The 23,417-nt window shown below is 37.6% G+C and overlaps 1 protein-coding gene across 6 annotated transcripts in view; it reads right to left on the reverse strand.

Moving 5' to 3' along the window:
- The window catches only part of NBEA (neurobeachin), a 579,373-nt gene that overhangs the window by 488,280 nt on the left and 67,676 nt on the right, over nt 1–23,417 (reverse strand). For all 6 annotated transcript variants that reach the window (XM_071208160.1, XM_071208159.1, XM_071208158.1 and 3 more), the window contains exons 3-8: nt 22,161–22,261; nt 21,825–21,920; nt 11,451–11,572; nt 9,878–10,004; nt 3,032–3,151; nt 454–600 (exon numbers count right to left, since the gene is read on the reverse strand). In XM_071208160.1, coding sequence (XP_071064261.1) covers nt 454–600; nt 3,032–3,151; nt 9,878–10,004; nt 11,451–11,572; nt 21,825–21,920; nt 22,161–22,261 — 713 coding nt within the window. The remainder of the gene's footprint in view (nt 1–453; nt 601–3,031; nt 3,152–9,877; nt 10,005–11,450; nt 11,573–21,824; nt 21,921–22,160; nt 22,262–23,417) is intronic.

Genomic DNA, 23,417 nt, shown 5'->3' on the forward strand with positions numbered 1-23,417 from the left:
AGTCATTTCATACTGCTTATTATATAATGCATATATTTCAAATTTTAAGATTTTAAATACCACAGTAAGCAATACAGTTTTTTCTGTTTTTTTGGGAGGTGCCAGGGATTGAACCCAGGTTCTCATATATGGGAAGCAGGCGCTCAACCACTGAGCTACATCCACTCCCCAGCAATATAGCTTTTCAGATGTATTACTTCAGGATATGTTAATAAATGCATGCCTTCGACATTAGAAAACATTTTGAAAAATTAAAATTCATGAAGGGAAAATAGTCAGAGAAAAACCACCTTTGAAACAAATTAAACCTAAAAAAATCATTGAGCTCCCAAAAGTAGAGACAACTCATAAGACATAACCCACACTAAAGAAAGACTTCTAGCAAATATTAAATGCATCCTATTTCACACTAAAAACTTTCCATGGAATTCATAAGGAGAGAGGTGTTACTACCTTGTATCCAGGTCCTAACTGATGAACTGCAAATATCTGCGCTGGGTTCAGTGCCTCACTGAAGACGTACACGGCACCCAGCTGCCCACAGAACACTCTATTGGCATCGGCAGTTTCTGAAGATCCGAGAAAGCACTTGTCATAACTCTGTTTTAAAAAGTTATTCAGAAAATCAAATTTGTTATTTCATAACAAAATATTTAAGTATTCATGTTTTCATTTCATGAATATCTTAAATCATAAAATTAATAACTTTGACAGAAGGAATAAAATTAATAACATTAACATTTTATGGAATGTTTAAATAATAAGTCAGATAAAGATTTTTAGTGAAAAAAATCATTTACAAATTTTATATTTTGGTTAAGCAAACAAAAAACAGCCATCTATTTAATCTTGAAACTTGACCATTTTCTAAATTTGTAACTAAAGGCAAGAAAACATATAATTATCTCTTCAGAAAAGTAAAAATGATTTTAAAACTCTAATGATATATAATTTTCCATATGTGGCGGTTCATCTGAACCAAGGGTAGGATTATTCCAAATTTTAACCAAAAACAGAGTGCCTAATTTTAAAAATTCTGCCTATGTCTCCATTATGGATATTCTGCACACTCTCTCCAGACTAAGTCAAGAACACCAAGAAAATCCATTTCTTCTCTCACATGAGTAGGCGTTTATGCAGAATCAAATAATTATCACAAAAGTCTGCTGCCTGAAGCAGATGGTGCAGGGCCCACGGCTGGAGATGCTAGCACCTGGGAAGCCAGCCTAACAAGACCTTCCCCATCTCTTCCTCTTGGCCCACACCGCACACGTGCCCGTGGAAGCAGCCACGGCTTGGCTTCCTCCCCACCCACAGCGCTAGCACGTGAGACGTCATGCATGGAGAGTGTCCCTCTGGTCCTAAATAAATAACTGAAAATGTGTGAATGGGGCAGAGACAGGGAGACTCCTCATTAAACAAGCCAGCCATCTCTAGTTACAGACACAGACACTCAAGGTTCCTGGGCATCAAGCACGCAAGAACACGTGGTATTTGTCCAGGCCTCTCTCTTGACCGGCATACACTGCTAATAATTAAGAAATCAAAGGCACTGTTGGTATGCGGTCTTTATCAGCCAACACCAGTCGCCTGCACTCTGGGGCTCCTTCCATGCCATTGTAAACAGGCTGTCCCCGTGGAGGGGGAGACCAGCAGCAGAATTTCTTCAGGGCCCAACTATGAATTTCTAGGCCACAAGAAGCAAACTTTTCTCTAAAGGGCCAGCTAGTGAATATTTTAAGATTTGCAAGTCACATTTGGTTCCTGTTGCACGGTATTCTGTGAATTTACTTTTGTGATTGTTTGGTTGGTTTTTCTTTTAAAACAACCCTTTACAAATGTGAAAACCATTCTGAGCCCTGGGCTCCCAGGTCATACAAAAACAGACCAAGCAAAGGATTTGGTCCACAAGGACAAACTAAGTACTATGCACAGAGCTATTTAGGAAAATAAAAGATGGAGCAAGAGTCAAATCCTCACCATTCAGGAGAATAAAGCCCAGAGAGATGCAGACAAAATTAAGGAGTGGATTTTGGTAGGAAGAGGCACACTTTATAAAACCAACCGTGTGGGAAGGACTGTCTGTTACTGGGCTTGGAGGTACTTTGGACTTTAGAACGTATCTTCTCCTCTGGCTCCATCAGCTTGGCTAGGAGGGAGACCAGGCAGAGCACCAAGATGGGGGAGTAGCAAGAACTCCTAAGGTTTCCACTCCAGGGACCCTCTATCCAGAACCACCCAGAGCACTTGCTCCAACTACCAGACTGGCCCAAAATACCACCAGCTCTTTATGTTTCGGCAACTGTCATCTAAGTGACACCCTTGCTTCTCTCAGTGCTTCCTTTCAGGACATCCTCAATATCCAGATCGACAGTTTGAAAACAAAGGCCAGGAACGTGTCACTGGTCAGCTCAAAACCCTTCAAGGACTTTTGTGCTGGCTAAGAAGCCCACAGGAAGCCCTCCCTCTGCTCCAGAAAAACTGGTCTTCTAGCCAGCCCTTGAATTTTCCAGTTCTGCTCAGGGCCTTTGCACTTACTGCTCCACCAAGAGGGGAATTTCCCCAAATAACCACCCGGACGGCTTCTCCGCTCTTCTCTGGACATGCTGGCCTCCCCTTCTTGACCCCTACGTTTTCTATACCTGTTCCCCATTCGTTTCCTCCACAGCATTTATCAGCATCTAATAAATAGGAATGACTACATATTACACTTAGTCTTTCTGTTTAAGATCATTCTTCCACATTCAAATAAGGGGTAAGAAACATTTTTTTAATGCAAGAGATTTTGGAAGAAATAGAATACTTCATTAATGTTTTATGACCTAAAATACTCAATAATTTGGCCAAGTAATTTTTTTGTATCTCTAATCATGACTCTTAGCAATTTTATTATACTAAATTTAAGACTTAAAAGTTCTGTTAATAAAAGCAAAAACTTTCAAAGTAAAACTCATAAGCTTCTACCAAATTGTTTTATTATTCCTGTTATATGATATTCTAAATACATTAAAACACTAATAAAAAAACTTACATCGTTCGTGTTAACATGCCAAGCCATATCACCATAGGAAACCAACTGTCCATTAACGTAGCAGCGAATTTCACTGTTCCTCCATCGATTGTAAATGTGGACAATGCTGATCATGTACCACTTCAATGAAAAACACAAAAGGTATCAGCACATAATGTGTATTTGTTGTCTAAAAACAACCATACCATTCCTAATACCCTACAAGGAAAATGCATAAAAGAATATTAAGAATAATTTCCATTCCCTCAAGTTCCTGCTCCCATTTTTCACGTGACAGATGTAAGAACTGGCACATACAGCGTAAATTTGTGATGGAGACGTCTCAAGCCTCTTGATCTCCAGACTGAAACTCCTTCCATTATACCTACACCCAAAATCGTGGAAATGTAGAAATATTTGTGTTCATTCATTCAGTAATAATTACATTGTACTAAGCACTGTGGCCAAACAACCAGCAATCCTGAAATGTATGGTCTCATGGAGGAGACAGATATTAGAAAAGCAAACAACTGTAAAAGTATACATCAAGGTAATTACCGTGGAAAAGAAAGAGCAGGGTAAACTGAGAAAAAATAACCTAAGACTCTGCCCGGGATTGCATGCTCAGAAAGACCCACAACGGAATAACACGTAAGCACATGTGATAAAGTTTAGGTGGTTTCTAGTTCACAACACAGATTCATTAAATTCAGGACAAATTCTACCAATCACTAAAATATTGGTTATTTTAAGGTCTTCAAAATTATGAAATTCAATATTATAATTTCAATTAAAAAATTAAATAATATAATTGAACAAGTCAGAGAAGGCAGCAATACAAAACCTCAATCATTTCAGGGGAAAAAAGTGAGGTAAACAATTAAACTGCCTAAGACACATGTTTTCCTTTCTTGTTTTTTTTTTAATTCCTTCACAATAGGAAACCTTTAATTTATTATAAACTGAGTTTTTCACCTGATCAGAAAGTAGCACTTATGTTAACCCTATTTAAAACCAGAAGAGAAGAAACTTCGTAATAATCACAGAAGATTCCATGTTTCCAAACTTATAAAATTAGCAAGAATAAGCCATAAAAACTGAGCTTCAAATAAATTTTACGAAAATCTTCTGGGAGTGCTCATGTATTACTTTCACTGAGTTTGAAAATACCGAACCAGAATGCCATCCATGTAACACTGGTGAAACAATCTTTAAACACTGTGGAGTAAAACTTTTAGAAAATAAATTGGCAAGGACTTCCTGCCAAAGGACAGCTTTAAGGAAAGTAGTATCAATTACATCACTGTACCTACTGACACACTTAATATAGGAAGGCACTCATTTAACTCATTTATCAGGTTCTTAATACTAAGAAAGAGATCACTTAGTGTTCATACACATCTGAACTGGATGCCCAGGTCACTGATTCTATCTATCACTTTTGGTAAATTATTCAGCATCTCTGAACCTATTTCCATCTCTATAAAAAGAGGGAGTAATAATGCCTGATTGTGGATTACTGTGAATGTTACTGGTAGATAATAGATAATGTAAGAAAATTTTGAAGAACGGGCCCTGATACATATTTGGCATCTATATATAATATATTATCAAATAAATTTCTTTATTTTTCCTATTTCCTTACTGAGATTTTTTCCAACTAAAATTGGCATTATTTACTCCTCAGTATCATTCATTCATTCAAAAAACATTTGCTGAGTGCCTACTTCATGGCAAGTGTCCTGTAGAGTATAGGCATATAAAGAAAGACAACATATACACCCCCAAGGAGATCTCAATAAAGAAACTAAGATGTGAACAATCATAAAACAATGGAGAACTCAAAAATACAGGAGTGAGGTAAGGATCACTTGAGAGCAGTTGGGAAAGGAAAGACAAATGGAGAAGAAAGGCTATCAGAGAAGAGTTCACTAAACAAGTAAGAAGAAACTTAAAACCAAGACTTGAAGGATGAACAGGAATTACTGAGTAAAGAGGGGGAAAGAAACATCCCATACACTGGGGTCCTGACGTGGTGGAGCATAGAGGCTTGGCAAAGCTTTTCTAGGTGTTTGGGGTTAGCAGGAAAAACAGACAAGGACCCATTGGTAAAGAGACCAGGAGGACGGCATTAGAAATCTGACCTTTGGTTTTAGATAAAGCAGTATCACTAAAGAATTTGCAGCAGGAAAGGAAATGATCAACTCTAGAGTTTAGAAAAATACCTGGCAGAACTGTGTACAAGAGACAACCTAGGCAAGTCTGGATTGGGATAAGCTTGAAAACCAGGGCAAAGCTTCAGGTAAGAAGCTGTAAGAGCCTGAACTAAGTAAGACGGGGCACTGGGAATTAAAAAGGAGGGAAGTGGAGACTGGTTTGAGAGATAAAATTAACTCAAGGGATTTAAAATGTTGGTATAGAAAAGAGGAGTCTAAGATCATTCTCAATTTTTCCCTTACTTGAGTAGTGGCCACTTAAGTAATCAGAAGGATGGTCAGGCATGGATTTAGAAAGTAAACAAACCAAAGGAAAGGGCACTTTTGGTAATGACGCTAGCACGATAAAGCTGATGAATCAACGTGAGTTCTTCTTTACGGGAAAACTAGTTTCTCTGTTCTCATGCCTTGGTATGTCAAAATACGCCCTACAGGTAACAGACACAAGGGAGATTCTGAATGTTTCACAAGAGCCCGGTTTTCTACTAGATGGTTTTCAACTAATGGGGAGCAAGTGCCCCTGGAAACTGGGCCTGCGCGCCAATGTTCTGTGTCCTGAGTTCTGCCTTAGAGGAGAACCAAAATCAGATTCACAACAGAACCATGCCACCAGGAACAAGGAAAAAAGGTCCACGTCAAGAATCCACAAGCTAAATATTACAGCGTAAGGATGAGAAAAACGTAAAATGGTATTTATACAGATTTCAATAGTAGGTAACGTAGCATTGGGTAATACACTAATGGTTTACACATATTTTCTCAAGGTCAAACAGCTAGTAAATGGTGTGCCTAGAAAAGTACAAGTTTTGATAAAGAGATTTTATTTTTGAAAAGCAAGTGAATCCCTTATTAGGAAGGACAATAACAACTGAGGGCATCTCCTGGACATTTTGAAGAAAGGTTGAAAAAAAATTGAGAGAACACATTTTTCTTGAATAATGAAACAGCAAACTCAAATACTTAAAGATTTTCAAGGTTTATGAGAATATTTAGGGGAGAATTTTTAAAATCCAACTCAACCCCTAGCCACATTCCTGCCAAGACCCCTCAGAATCGCCATGTATTAAGCGAGCTGTTACAAATGAAAACGTGTTTTTCATAAGGAAAGAGTGTAACAATAGAAAAAAATGAGAACAAATGTGTTAAATAGCAATGACACAAGAATAGCAATCATTCTTGGTCGATGACAATTTACTTTGGTTTGTCCTCTTTAAACAGATTCCTCAAGTTACCTAAGGAGAATCACATAGCATGTAACATATTCCTAACATGAACACTGCAACCCCAGGAATCTTTATTGTAACCAGTTCAAACTGAAATTCCTAATAATTTGGCATGTTTGACAAACTCTGCCTGGGTTCCACTCAACACCAAACAAATCAGAATTTCTGAAGGAGAGGAAAATGGGGTTATCAAGGAAAGCAAACCCTCATTCTAAACACAATTTTATTTAGAATCATTGCTTTTAAAACTATTTTCCAAGTATATATTAACACAAAATGACTAAATTGATTTTTAAAAAAATGGATAACAACTATTACTATCCCTGAAACAGAAAGGAAATATTTTATAATTATCTAAAATGTAAAATTATATCTGAAAATACCATCCAAAGAAATATTTTCTTCAACATGTGGCAAAAATACACATGGAATCGTGAGCAAAAGAGCAAAAAATCAAACAAACAAAAAAGGAAAAACTGTTTTAAGAAAAGCATTCCCTCCCAGTACACGTGACGTGGTTGTTCTGCTCATCTCTTGGGGAAAGGCACTGCTGCTGGGGGGAGACCCAGCCTGCCCGCGGTAGGGGTCGGCTCACCATCGCTGACCCAAGAAAGCCACCTCAGCGCAGAGGAAGACGTCTCCAAGAAACTCCAGCAGGGGTGAACGAATGCCAGCCTGTACCTCTAACCATATGCCTGCACACTGCCCTTGGTTTCCTCTCGTCTTTGGCTAACCTGGTCTCCGCTCTTCTATGGGAATAAAACAAAGATGTGCCTCAGGGCCAGACGTGACAGCAGAGCCACACGCCCCTGGAGGCCGCAGCACTGACAGAGCTGAACCAGGCAAAAGGCCCCAATCTCAGAAGGCGCACTCAGGGCTGCTGGGTTAGCAGATTCCCCCCAAGAAGAGTCTCCCACATTACCTAATCTGGAGGCAGAATACTCGATTTTTATAGAAAAAGCTCGTTATTTATAAATCCACAGCACACATATCATGCACACACTCACATACATACAAACACCCTGAAGAATAAATCTGGTCTAAGAACTGGTTCTAATGGCCTAATCCAAATAAGATGGGAGGAAGGCAGGAGGAGGACAAGAACAGGGGGAGGAGGGGGAGGAGGGGGAGGAGGGGAGGGGAGGGGAGGAGAATGGTCAAAGAGACAAGGGAGGAGAAAAAATCAAGGGAGGGGGGTGAAAAGCAAAGAACTATAATTAAAGCAACATTCCCTCAAATGTTCAAACACTTCTTCAGAACTGTAATTAAGAAACATTTCTCCTCAGTTCAAATATTATTTTGCCTTTAAATAATTCTCAAATTAACAATATAATTGTTAAAACGTTTTGTCATATTTTTAGATAGGCAAAAAAATTATAGAAAAAGATATTTTTCTACATAATACTTGCTATTTAAATACAAGCCAAAATTTTAGTATTAAAATGAAGATATATAAGAATGTGTCAGCTGTTGGCATTCTAAATAACTGCTTTCCATTAAACGTAGGCAAAACACTTTCTCAAAAAGCATAAAATCTATTTTAACGCTAATGTATAATGATCTAATTCTCTACTTTACCAAACTACAAATTAACTTATCTTTGCAATATTTTGTGCCTAAACAAACAAAAACTAAATAAGCTTAGATTATAAATGTGCAGCACAGAGCAACCACCTCTTTAATTCCCTGGCTACCTTTATTTTTGGTGCCATATGGAGAAAGTTCTTGGAACACAAGGGTAATATAACTTACCCTTCAGGAACCTAAAGGGATTTGTTGTTGTTGTTCTTAAAGTCATATTTTATTCATTTATCCAACATACATTTATTGACAGTTTAGCAAGTTGGATACAGTGTATTAGGCATTGGAGGTGGATACAAAGATGGATCTAAAGCAGATCTTAGTTTCAAAAGAAGTCTAGGCAGTCACTAAATAATGAATATATAAAAGAATAATAGAGGTTTACAAGAAGTAACTGCCCTGAGAAATACAGAAACAAAATGCCACAAGAGAGCCTATCTGGGGAACAAAATAAATCAGAGAAGGATTCCACAGAAATGGTGCTCTATGAAACGGAACCTGACAATGGGCTGGGACTCGGATCCAGAGCTGAGGCAGGGGGCAAGGAAAGCACTCCACACCCCAGGATGAGCATTTGAGAGGAAAAGGGAGGAAAGTGAAATGCATCTATTAACAAAGGGAGGCATGAAGAGCAGAAAATGAAATCCAAATACTAGACTGAAAATTGTAATTTATTGTATAGTTAGTGAGAATCAAATCATTGTGATCAGTGGAATAAAATGATGGGGAAGATAACCAGATGTGAGTGTCTAAAATAACTGGCAAAACAGACAAGGGATCCAAGGTGGAGAGGACGGCGACATGAAGAAGTCAGATCAGGAACAGGCTTTCCTAAAAGGCAGTTCTGAGATACAGCGTACAGGACTTAAAAACTGGGCACACGTAAAGACCACTGACGGGTGAGGAGCAAAGCTGACCCTGCAACAACGACCGTGAAGGCGGAAGAGCTCTGGCAGGCAGCAGGCTCCAACAGGCATGGGAAGGAGCCTGGGGACAGGGCTTCAATGTCACAGGTGCTGGGGGTGAGAGTCTTGCCTCATGGGCAGAGGAGAATATAAGAGCAGAGCTCCTAGGAAGCAGATGTGGCTCAAGTGATAAGGCCTCCGCCTACCATATGGGAGGAGAGAGCTTCGATCCCTGGGACCTCGGGGTGACCCTGGGACCTCCTGGTGAGAAAGCGTGCCCGCACGGTGAGCCAGTGCCCACACAAGTGAGTCACGCAGTAAGATGACACAACAAAAGAGAGATGAAGGGGAGAGTCACGGTGAAGCGCAGCAGAGACCAGGAACTGAGGTGGCGCAATTGACAGGGACCCTCTCTCCACATCAGAGGCCCCCAGGATCAGATCCCAGTGATTCCTAGAGGAGAAAGATGAGAAGACAAAAAGAGAAACAGATGCAGAAGATCACATGTGAATAGACACAGACAGCAAAACACAGCAGAGCGGGGGGAAAAGAAATCTTAAAAAAAAAAAAATAGCAGAGCTCCTGCGGTTGCAGGAGAGCAGAAAGTGACCCTAAAAGTGATGAAACTCCCCACAAAGGCGAAGCCCCGAGAGCAGGGACAGCGGCTGCTCTGTGCACTGCAAGGACAGCGCCTTGGGCACAGGGAGAGCTGAGGGAGAGAACACCAGAAGGGCCAGAGCACGAGCACAGAAGGGCCACGGCCGGCTACACGAGGCCGAAGACTGGCCCTGCAAAGGACAAAGGAACGGAGCGTGCAGGCAAGGACGAGGACGGAAGCATCCCAGGGGCAGCAGCAGGGACATTCGGAAGTCCTGACGGGAGTTTCAAGACAGTGGTGTGCTAAATAATGTCATTCCCAATAAAAACATTTATTTCACCTACCTTGCGTGGCTGAAAATCATATTTCACACAGTGCTGAAAACCTTTTCCTTTGGACTTCAGTGATGTAACTATTAAACAGTTGCCAACGAAATGAGCAGAGTAACCAACGCCTTTGCTAGTCCGAAAACTGAAAAGAAAACTGAGAATAGTAAAGTATCCTCTGATAAAAAGAACTTTATATCTAATGCCTATTAAAAAATAAAATATATTCCCATATAAAGTAAGGAGTTTTATGTGTACCAAATAAAGGCCAAATCATGAAAAGTTTAGAATAACTAAAAAGCTAAGAAATTTAAACTGGGAAAATGGCAGACTACAGAACCTTTGAAAATTTCAATTTCAAATATCACAAATCATGGGAACACATTAAGGGCCAAGAAAAGCCTGCCAAGTAGTTTTCGTCTACTTTTAAAGACCACCTAAAATCAGCAAATAGAGAAATCATTTGTAAATGGGTATTGTTTTGAAAAACAACACACTCTCTAATTCTGCTAAATCTTTGAAAACAGTTAACAATATAAAAATATCAGAACCAAGTTTGGCAAATTATGCAGTTAATCAAGGAAACAAAGACAATTTTAGTCAAAAAAGAAAGAAAAAAGAGACCTGACTATGAAATGTATTTGTTTTCTTTTAGAGGAATACCCCTCCCCAGTTGTGAATTCAATCACAATGCAGAAAATCTTTCAATGTTTTGAAAAATGAAAGTAACACTGAAATAAACATGTTATCTCCCAAAATGATCGATGTGAAGTACAAGCCAATTTATATTTGAAAATTCAGGTATTTGCTTAAAATTCCTTCTCCTTACTATCCACATACAATCTTTCATACCAGAGCTTGCAAGCTACGAAACCTCACATTTCTGAATCAGCCATTGTTCTAAGCGCTTTAAATTTATTCTCTCTTTAAAGTCTATGGAATAGTCACTATTATTACCCTCCTTTTACAGATGAGACATGAAATCACAGGAATAACAGTTTAAGTGGTGAAGCCAGGATTTGAACTCCGGCAATCTCATTTCAGAGCACTGCATGTAAGAAGTGAATTAGTGTATGTAAGCACCTAACATGCCTAGCAGTCAGTAAGGCAATCAATGAGTGTTTGATGCTGTAATTAACAAGCACACGTGACTACGTATTATTGGCACACGAAAATTACCAACCTTAGACTTACAGATCAAGTCTGAGCTAGCGCCTGCCAAATAATTTCGTTTGATTATAACTTCTTACTATTAAGACTTTTTAAAGTATATTTCAGTTGATCACTGAATAAAGTGACTGAAGAGGCAAAAAGAATGAAAACTGGTAGGAGTTTGTTTGGATGTTTTTTTTTTTATGTTGTTCTTCCCTTGATCAGGGAACAGCAATCTTCACTAAGACTCCAAATTAACCTATATTGAAGTAGACTAGAGAGCAAAAGGTTTGTAAGCCTTGACTCTTAGGTTGCAGCTGAACAAAACAACAAAACACTTTGCTAACACTCAACCGGGGAGGGGGAAGAGTGATTTAACTATCATTATACTACATTAAATCTTTATAACAAAAATCCTAAAATTAGACATATTACTTACCAGTAAAGATAAGGTTTATCCTTATCAACATTAATGTTATTTAATGGATCCATACGAAACCAAGTGTTTAGGGTGAAGCCATTCTGATAAGGCCACTTTGCAATAGGAGGCAATGCAATTGCCTAAAAAGGAATGAAAAAGGACACAAAGTATCAGTTAAAGGAAATGTGGTCAAATAGAGCTTTTACAGATTAAAAAGCAATCAAGAAATAAAATCAGAAAATCATATAAACAAATATATAAAAAGAAACTATTGCCTTATTAAAATAAAGCATTATGTTTTCAAATACTCGGTGAATTAAGTTTCAACTCAAGGTTACATAGTAGTTTTCAGACTGTATTCCAGGAAATCCCCTTTGGTTTCACCAACATATAATCCCTAACACGTATACCTGAACATTTTCCATTTTTCTATGGTTTAGGTTCAGTTTTCAGTAATATTTCAGTTGATTAAAACGAACTTAATTTTTAAAAGCCAAAAGTAACTGTACTGGACAATGTTAACAGAATTAATATTGAGGAAAAAAGACTACTAACACATGATGTTCGTAACGCTGATGTTCGTAATGCTGACAGTAAACAGAAGAGAAGCATGATGTTTATTACGAAGAAACATAACCACCGACATTTAAGACCAAAAGGATTCAGATACACTCTTGAGTAGGGAAATGGAACTTAGTTGATAGTAGTAGCCAAGTAAAACAGGCTTTTCGAAGGAATATAATGAAAGTAAGCAAATGTTCTGGGTGCGTACATTTATTTTCCTAGAAGATATCCAAAATACTTTCTGATAAAAGATGATTATCCGCTCTGATTTACAGCTGCCCTGCTGGTCCACACACCCACCACACTGCTTAGAGCCATCTTTCTGAGATCTAGGCATTGTAGCTTCCACACTAAAAAATCCTCACATATAGAATAAAGTATACATTTCTGCAGGTTTCACAAGAATCTCCATATCCAATAACTTTCTCTGTTATTTTCTTCTACTACCTTACGTTCTGAAGTTTTCTTACACGTGTCGGCTGTTGCACCTCTTCTTTGACAGCTCCCCTCTTTGGACCTAATGCTGTTTCTGTCCAGCATGCTTCTCCCTCCAGCAGGACAGGCTAAAATGCCCCTCTTCTAGGAAGCTTTCCTGGACTCCATCCCAGCTCAGGTTCTCTCGTCATTGTTTTCCCATAGAACTCAGTACCTAAATCTACTGCAGCATTTTTTATTTAATTTATTAATAAAAAGCCGCTTGTGTTCCTGTCTACCCAGTAGTGTTCAAGAGTCATGGACTGTGACTTACAACACAAAAAACACTTAATGTGTGCTCAACAAATAACTAGAAAGTGGCCGAAGTTCCAAATGCTTGCTATAAAACATACATAATTTCAAACGACTCAAACCCTCCAAATAAATAAAATTCCCCCACAAAAAAATATGTTTTCACATTTTAATGTTAAGCAATTAGTTATGGAAGTTTGTGAAACAACAGACTGTTGCTTAGTTTTTTAAAGAGGGAAATTTTTACCTTATTTATTTTGTATGCTGGTAAAATTCTACTCATACCAGGTTTACCATTGTTTAACATCTTAAGTTTCACTAAATCAGACTGTTCTTAATACAGTTGCTTCAAAGAGTACAAGGTGAAAGGAAAATATTTATTGGTGACAATGCATAGTAAAGCTCATCTATGCAATCACATAAATTAATTAACAAATAAGTCCATTTGTTCTTTAGACTTGGGGAACCACCGGCCACAGCTTAAATTCCTGCTCGGCACCCTTCGGTCAAGCCCAGCATGCCGGGGGCACTTTCACGCCAGCACTCTCTGTGGGTGTCACCGAGCACTGTGGAGAAGCCAGACCTTCCCCTCCCACCCCCTTTCACCCATCACACCATACACCCCTGCAATCCCTTCCCTCCACACCCCACTGTGCCCCCCGAGTCCTAGTGCATTTTCAGCCTCTTCATTGGGGTCTACTGGGCCCTGAATTAGAACCCAAACACTAGCTGGAGCTAAGAGACAGCTACCCTGCTAGTTTTCCAGACCTAATCTTCCACTAAGAAAAGGACAGGTGCCCTCAGAGATCACCTGTCATTATCCTCATGGTGGGTCCCAAATCCATACAGGTGGAAGCCCTAGTATGCCCTAAGACTGCAGGAAATTGGGGTTTACAAAAGAAAACTCTACGTATGAGTGATGACACATCAGTTAACAGCTAGGTCTTGCTACAATTGTTACCAAACACCTGAGGGGCTCTAGAAATAGCATTTTGCTCAGTTTTATTTAGGACTTCCAATCATTCCATGGCCAAATAAGGATCTTCATTATGCTCAATCACTTCATCAAGATAGTTACCGTCATTCAAGGGCATTCTCGTAAATGTAAAGTATTAATATAACAGCAAGAACGAACGCATTAGCTGTATTAGACACTCCAACACTATGATGCTACCTGAAACCTCCCCTTCTTGGAGGGTACCCCTCAACCTGCTAATCTTACTTACCCACCTAACCAGACCTCACCGTACCTATGCTTTTTTACTCTTCTAGACTTGCTGAACAAAAGCTGGCCTCCCATGGGCTGCCTGGCCTGAACGCTGTCCCACCCCTGCCACAAGTCATGCCTGCCTCACCACTGTTTCCCCTATTCCTTATATTTCTTCCCTTGATGTCCAGAACACCTTTCTGATTTCCTATTTACACTATCCTCACACTTTCTCAATTATTTCCTTCCATGCTGCTTTCAGACTCTCAGATGGGTGACTATCATTGTCGCCAATGAGTCCATACGACTCAAAAACCTATGATCCGCACGTCACCTGATCTACCTGACTAAAATCTATGTTCTTTTCCATCATAATTTGTGAACAAAATGATTGTGATGTTCAGACAGTGTGCTGAAAGTGAAATATCCTGTAGAAAAATGCAATATTTCCTAAATTAAGCAGATTCATGAAGGAGATTATAATCATGAAAGACTGGTCTAAATAATACACCCATTCAGGGGCCAGAGGACATGAAATATCATCTCACATTTGTCATTCTGTTTTACAGCCACTGCTCTGTAGTCGTCAGTAAGGTTTCCGAATAAGCAAATGTTACCAAAATGGAACTGCTCAAAGGGAGATGGAAGAGCTCGCAGGGAGGGACCCCCCCAGCCCAAAACATATGCAGGTGTGCTGAGCGCCCCGAGTATGCGGCTATTTCCGATGGAGAGCAAGTGGCCTCACGATTTCAGTCATCCAAACGGTATGGGTCTCCTTGCTGTTGCTAAAATGCTGCTAGATCATGCTAGCCCAGAAGGAGATTTTCAAAATCACTGTAATAGCAAAGATTTTAGCATTTTAGAATGGGTGACTTTCTGAATTTTCAGCAATTCAGAAGTAGGAGTGATATGCCAGAAAATAAGAAGGAACTGTGCTGTTAGGCAAAACAATGGCCTTCAGTTCTGACAAACCTGCATCCAGACAGTGGCTCTGCTTGAGGGGCCTGAACAATGCCACGTGCTGAGGCTCAGAATCCTCAACTGTAGCATGGGCATAATATTATCTATCATGGGGTTTGTAAGGCTTAAATGAAATATTAGCTGCAAAAATTCTAGATCCTACTCTGCTTCCTCCTCTCCATAGATTATAGTCTTGATCTAAAGTACCCTTCTTAAAAATGAGTGAATCAGGGAAAATCAGACAAAATGGAATAAAAGAGTCAAGTCTATCAAGAGCCATGAACAAAAATAATTCAAACACACACTAATAACAACATAGAAACAAAATTATCTTTATATACACACATATAAAATGTTCATTTTTGAGGTAATTCATGTTCAAATGGCTAAAATTGGACCAGTTGCAACCTTACTCCAAGCAATTTATTAAAATATAGTTATTACGAGAATACTAATTTTGATACTCAATTTTGTTAATTCCATAAGTAAGATAGCAGCTTGCTTATATTTCTATCAAAACTCTGCCTATGGCTGAGATTTACCAGATGTCAGCATAGCAGCAGTTCTGTAAAGCATATTTTTAAAAATACACAAAAATGAAAACAGTGCATCTGAATGTTTCCCACCCTCCTGGTGCAATGACAGTGTTTTCTCAGTATACCACAATGTATATTTTACATGTGTTCTGCCCTGATGATAACATAGTTAACTTAAAGCTGGAAAGTGAATTTTTAAAAAAAGGTAACAAAATATTAGAAAAAAATACATATAATTAGGAAGAAGGGTTGATAAAATGGGTTATTGCCAGGACAATGAAATACAAATAATAACCAAAGAAATCAGCGAGTAACAAATAATTACATGATGTATTTTTATAATCTATCCACAGCTTAACTGGTATATTATTTCATTAGAAGCTCCAAATAACCTTATTCTACAATATGAAGCATTATTATTTTATATGAAAGTATTCCAAAAAATGTTAAATGACTTCTCCAAAGCAAGGAACTGGAAGATCTAGAAATCAGTCCTATTTTTCAACCATATACATAACAGTGTTGAAATTAAACAGCTTGACAAAGGAGTTGAACAAGAATCCAAAATAACGAAAACACTTACATTCAGAGAGGGACTCAAAGGCAAAAGGGTAAAACTGAAAATGAAGAAAACTTGTTATCAAACCTTTCTTGATCTAACTGGGACACTGACACTGGTACCAAACACTCAGGCTGAAAATTCTAAGCTTCACATTTTAATCTCATGATTTAAATTTGACACTAGTCACAAATTCCAGCAATGAAAGAGTAATTCCAGGTAGAACAACTCTATCAAAGAACACCGGAAACTCTAGATAAGCAAATAAAGAACACAACAAAGCCTATCTGAAGACTCTAGAATACAAACAAAATCCAGCAAAAACAAAGGAATGTCTTCACACTTAGGGAAAGTGCATGGTCCAAGGTGGGTTTTCCATTTCACATGGCTCTACACTTGAAGAGAGGCCCAAGTTAGCACACACCAGGTGGTTAAATCTTGGATAGAAATCCAGCTAACCATAAAGAACTAAACAGAGATTCCATCAACCAGAAAAAAGAGAGTTTGGAATTTAAATTCAGTAAAAATAATTTTCTATTTTAAAATATATATATCAACAATCTTCAAAAGAACAAAACAGAATCTAAAATCTCAACAACATATACTTCCAACGTCAGGATAAAAAAATTACTGGACATACAAAGAAAGAGTAATATGTGACTTTTACAAAGAGAAAAAATAAAATCAATTGAGAATCACCTTGGGTTGATCCAGATTTTAGAATTAGGGGACAAGGATTTTAAGCAGCTAATAGAACATTATCAAGAACATAAAGGGAAAAAAATGCTTATAATAAATAAACAAATAGAAAATCTCAGTCAAAACAATAGAACCACACAGAAGGATCCAAGAGATATTCTCAGAAAGCAATGACTGGAGTTTAGAGCAAACTGGATGTAAAAGAAGAAATACTTCAATAATTTCATGACAGATTATGAAAAATTACCCAATCTGAAGAAGAGTAAAAAGCAATTTGGAAAAACATTAAAGTTTCATGGCTTCAGAATCGAAAGGTACAATATTCATACCATTTGCAACTCAGAAAGAGAAGAGGAAGAAGATGAGAGAGAGAGGCAAAAAGAATATTTGAAGAAATAATGGCCAAAATATTCTCAAATTTGATAAAGAATATAAATTTACAGATTCAAGAATTCCTAGGCACTCCAAACAACATTAATATAAATACAGAACACCACACTTAGGCAAATCATAGGAAAATTGCAAAAAAAAAAAAAAAAAGAAATCAGACAGCAAAACAAGACACAATATATATAAGGGAGGAAGAATTGGAATAGCTGTCAAATATTAATTAAAAATAAGAGGCCAGGGGACATGGGGGAGGGGGAGACTTGACAGTATCTTTAATGTGCTGGAGAAAAAAATAACTGCCAACTGAGAACTCCAAACCAGCAAAAATATTCTTCAAGAATGAAGGCAAAATAAAACAGGTACTGGCAGAGTGATGAGGCACTGCTTAGCATCTGACTTATATGTCTCAATCTGTAAACGACTTTATTTTTAAAAGAAAGTTAGGGGAAACAGGATATGGCATGAATCAACCAAGCGTATTATAAACAAGGGAAATACTTTTCCTAAAGAAGGGCACTTACAGTAATATACTTAATACTCCAACATGATCACATAGGCTAAATACTATTAACTTTTTAGAAATTGGGAAACTGAAAAGTATTTTTTCTCCTTTTAAAAATAAACTCAGGGGGAATGGATGACGCCTGCTTCCCATGTAAGAGGTCCCAGTTTAATCCTCAGTGCCTCCTAAAAACAAAACCAACAAACGAATAAACCAACTCTCATTCGGGAGCGGAAGTACCTCACTGGCTGAGCGCCTCATTCCCACGTATGAGGACCTGGGTTCAATCCCCAGCACTTCCTAAAAATTAATTAATTAATTAAACAAGCAAACTCATGCATACCTAAACTTCTGATCATGATAGATGGAGAGGCTAAATTTATTTTCCCCCTTAACAGAGTAGACAACAAAATCCAGCATTCAACAACGTAAAATTCAGAGTCTACCATGCAATAAAAAAAGGCCAGGTATGCAAAAAAGAGAAAATATGACCTAATATCTTGAGAAAAATCAAACTACAGAAGGAGACAAAGAAAGGAAATCTATTTCATTCATTGGAAGATACTTCAATGAAGTATAATTCTAGTTACAGTATTAAAAGACAAGGATGATAAAAGCTGTTATAAACATATTCATTATTCAAGATGATAAACAAATACATAAGCATTATAAGGAGAAACAGGAGAGGTAAAACATGACCCAATGGAATTTCTAGAGCTAACACTGAATATGTGAAATACAAAATACACTGCATGGGATCAACAGATTAGACAATGCAAATAAAAGGTCACCAAACCTGGAAGAACTACTGTATAGAATCAAAGACTGGCAGATAAAACGGATATGCAGTAATTCGTGGGACCATATTAAATGGTCTTAAGTACATGTGATTGGGGTCCCAGAAAAAAACAAATGGGGAAAAGGGTCAAGAAGACAGAAAAAATATTGGAAATAATGACAAAAGGTCTTCCAAAGATTCAAGAATGTCAACAAATCTCTACAAAATAAACAGAAAATACTATACTGAGACACATCATAATCAATTTGCAGAAAATGAATGATTCAGATTACCTTCAATGACCTTTCTCCTAGGAAACTAACTGCAGCAGTTTGGTATTATTTATGAATTCCCAAAAAAACAGGCACAGAGTTTGTTTGTAAACTGGTCTGTTACTCTAGGCATGATACCCTTTAATTGTATTGGATTCAGCCTTTGATTAAATTATTTTAAAATTAGGGCTTTGTTTTGACTACATCATTAGGGCGATTCAGTTTGAGCCCCCACCTTTGTTGGGCACAGATATACAGAGAAGATAAACAGAGGAAGAGAGACAGTGCCACAGACACAGCAGAGGCCCCAGGAAGAGAGATGAGCCATCTGCCTGACAGTTTACAGCTGATAAAGAGAACAGAGCAGCTGAGCCCAAAAAGAAACAAGCCCCGGAAGAGAGACGGGCCCTATACCAGCCTGCAGCTGAGATTGGAAGAACACGGAGCCTCAAGAGGGAAGAGGAAGGCTGAACCCTCACAGACGACACCTGCCATCCTGCTTCAACACATGGCAAATAGTTTGGTAAGGAAGTAACCCTGAGTAGGACTCTTTAGGCCTTTGTAAGCTTTTACCCCCAGTAAATACACCTTATAAAAACCAACAGATTTCTGGTACTTTGCATCAGCACCCCTTTGGCTAACACACTGACCAAGCCAGAAAACAAGAAAATAATGGAATGACATCTTTCAAGTACAAGAAGAAAAAACATGGTAAGCCTGGTATTCTATACCCAGCAGAAATAGCTTTCAAAAATAAATATAAAATGGGAAGCAGCTGTGGCTCAATCAGACGGGCTCCCATCTATCATATGGGAGGCCCTGGTTCGCATCCTGGGGCCTCCTTGTGAAGGTAGGCTCACCCGCACGCCTCGGAGAGCCACCAGCCCAGGCGCCATGGGGTGCCGCTGGCCGGCAAAAGCAGCGAAGAGCCAACTCAACAAGGTGACACAACAAAAAAAGGAGACAAGCAAAAAAACAAAACAAAACACAGAAGCATGTGCAGCAAATGGACAGAGAGAGCAGACAGCAAGCAAGCCTCAAAGGGGGGGATAAATAAAAATAATAAAAAATAAATACAGACACAGAAGAACGCACAGTGAATGGACACAGAGAGCAGACAGCAAGCAAAAAAAAAAGGCCACAAGGGAGCTATTTAAAGAAATAAATAAATTGATAGATAAATAAATAATAAATGTACTTTCAGACAAACAAAAGAGAACACAATGCCTGCAGATCTTCACCATAAGAGATACTGAGGAAAGTTCTTAAGTGAGAAGGAAACTGACACCTATAGAAAATTTAAACATACACAAATAATTGTAAAAGGCCAAAATAGGTAATTAGGTGGCTCAATACAAAACACTATTTTTTAATTTTTTAATTTAAAACATTGCCTTTTAAAGCAAAACTAAGAACACTGTATTGGAGCTTATAACATATGTAGAAGTAAAATATATTACAACTACAGCATGAAGGGTTAGAAGGGACAGGGAAGTAGAGTGATAAAAAGTCCTCATATATATGTGGAGGGGTCTGAACAATTATGAGTTACTATTACTATATAACTACATTAAGTTAAATTCGAGCATGAATACTATAAACCCTAAATTACACACTAAAAAATTAACGTATCAATAGAAAGCAGGAAAACAGGAAACATGAAACAAAAACACAGATGGGAGAAATAAAAAATATTAAGATGACAGATTGAAACCCAAAAATAACAATAATTACATTGAATATAAATGCAAACATTTCATTTAAAAGGGGGAGATAGAGTGGATAAATTAAAGCAATACCCAACTACACACAGTTCATAAGAAATATACTTTAAATATGAAGAAACAGGATAAAAATCAAATGATAGAAAAGATATGCCAGTAGATTCCAGAAATAGATCCACACAAATATGGCCAAGTAACTGTCAAGAATATGATAATCCAATTAGAAAAGACTGTCTCTTCAAAACATAGTTTTGGAACAACTGGATGTTCCTATGCAAAAAAAAACTAAAGAACAAAACTCAACCCTGAACATTATTACTTCACACCCTATTACACATACACACACATACACACAAAGGATCATGGTTGCAAATGTAAGAAAATGCAAGAGAAAAAAAGCATGACTTTAGATTAGGCTGATTTCCTAGTATAAAAAAAAGCATATAACATAAAAGAAAAAAATTAACTGTACATAATCAAAATTAAAATTCTTTCACTCCAAGAAATGCTGTTAAGAAAATAAAAATGCAAGCTACAGACTGGGTAAAATTGTTTCAAAAATACACATCTGAAAAACAATCTTATATCCTAGACATATATAAAGAACTTGATAATAGTAACTTTTTAAAATGAATGGAAGATTTGAACACAAATATCACAAAAGAAGACATAATAATGGCAACAAACACAAGAATAAATGTTCCACATCATAAGTCATTAGGGAAATAGAAATTAAAACCAAAATGAGATGCCATTTATAGAACCATTTAAAGGGTTCATATTGAAAGTGACAAGACCAAATGTCTTCAAGGACGTGGATCGATGTTATGGGGCTCTTGGGCATTGTTGAAAGAAATGTAAAATGGTACTTCCAACTTTGGAAAATAATTTTGCTGTTTCTAATGAAGTAAAACATACACTTTTACCATAAAACCTAGAATCTCACTCTTAGATAATAACCCAAAAGACAAGAAAACACAGGCCTTCTGAAAGTCTGTAGTCAAATCTTCATAGCAGCTTTATTCACAATAGCCCAAAACTAGAAATCCAAATATCCAGCAACTAGTGAACAGACAAATTAACTGCAGTGTATCCCTAAAACGCAGCACTGCTCAGAACAAAAATCCACAGACTAGTGACATAAGATACAAGGACACGGATGACCTCAAAACTACTGTGGCAAATGAAGGGCACCCAAACCTGAAGGCCACGTAGTACACGATTCTATTGATAACATATGAAGTTCTAGAAAGCCAGAACTATAGGGATATAAAAAGAACCAGAGGGTGCCAGGGACAGGGCCTGGGGAGAAGGGATTGCAAGCAACAGGCAAAGAGAATACTGGGGAGTAAAGGAAATGTTCTATGCCAGGACTGGTGGGAGGGTGGGGGTGAACTATACTGTATGTCAATTATACCTTAATAAAGCTGACTTAAAACTGATAAACAAATAAAAGCACATTTATTAAAACTTACCGCAGCACTACAACCAGGGAAATTGAAAAAAGTATCAGGACCGTGTCTTTGTGGCATCTGATTAAGAACTGATAATAACTTTACTGCATGTCTTGGCTGAGAAAACAATAAAATAAAGAAATCTCATTATGCAAATTGAGCAGCAACACCTAGTATATACCATGTAAGCCAAAGGATTATTTTCTAACTAAAGATAAATAATTTTAAATCATTTACCAAACTCTTTAAGAACACTCAATTTCTATTAAAAATTCAGTTTATATATCTTCAAGAGACAAAGTGCTGAACTTTAATAGAGCACTGCTATTTAACATCTCCCCGTCAACCGCGGCTTACCCAGATTCCACTTTCTCCTCGAAGCATGCTGAACAAGAGCTTCAACTCCTTGACAGTGATGCTGTAGCTGGCAAGAACCCCCAACATATCAACTAGAAGATCTTCAAAGGAAAATAAAGTTATCTGAACTCTAGTCATAAGGTGACATCTCTCAAGGTAATATACTTTTTGAAAGAGCAAAAATTGTCACATGTGTGTGTTTATATACATACAGGTCTTCATAAATTCCAATAAGAGGACAACAGTTTTATTTGAATTATATGATTTCCCCATTAGATTTATCATTCCAATAAAGATTTCTTAGCAAATTTATGAAAAAGAGTTTTATATATTACCAGAATTTGTTTATACATCTTGTATGCAGGGAAAAGGAGGCAAAATATGTGATGGTACAAAGATTTAACATTGTATACTGGTTATTTCCAAATGAAAAAGGATACTTGATGATACTTCCTCTCGGAATTATCTATTCTTAATGAAGTATATTCTTGCAATACTCCGTGGTCTATTCATAACAATTTTTGAGCACACACACCAGATGCCATACACCTCCCTGACAATATTCTAAGAGGTGTGTACACGTGTTAACTTCACAATCCTCTTAGCACGCTTTAAGGCTGGCTCTATGTTATGATCCCTTTAAAACTGAGGAGTTGAATGACAGGCCTGCACACACACGAGCCAGGGAGCAGCAGGCAGGATTCGACCTGGGCCCTGGCTCCCTCACTCTTACTCACACTCCTGGTCTAAGTGAGAATAAAACAGAAAAGCATCACAATTCGAGTCCACGAGGTCCAAATGTGTGCTTATAGGCGTGAGACACACCGGCTCACCAACAACTGAGCAAAACTATGCACCGAATTCTCTTATCTCTGTAACGTTCTGACCTCTATAAACATTTTTGCAAGAAATTAAATAGCTAAATGCTTATACTTCATTTTCTCAATTTCTGAAGCACACCCTTATAATTCAAACTGCTACATAATTTATTACAAAATAATAAACATATATATCTTATAATTTAACGTCAATTAATAAAAAATGTTAGTTTAGGGGTACAAATAGTTACTGATAAATAAAAAAATATTATCCAATCACAGATTACTACAGACTGAGACACTGAAAAACATTTATTTATGTACTGCAAAATGGGAATTTAATATGGTTATTTTCACCAATAAATAATTGATTTTTACTTAAAGCCACAAAAAGCAATCTCTATGATAAAACTGTAACAGTGGATGTAACATTTTTAAG

The sequence above is a fragment of the Dasypus novemcinctus genome, chromosome 15 (assembly GCF_030445035.2).
Source record: "Dasypus novemcinctus isolate mDasNov1 chromosome 15, mDasNov1.1.hap2, whole genome shotgun sequence".
Classification (NCBI taxonomy): domain Eukaryota; kingdom Metazoa; phylum Chordata; class Mammalia; order Cingulata; family Dasypodidae; genus Dasypus; species Dasypus novemcinctus.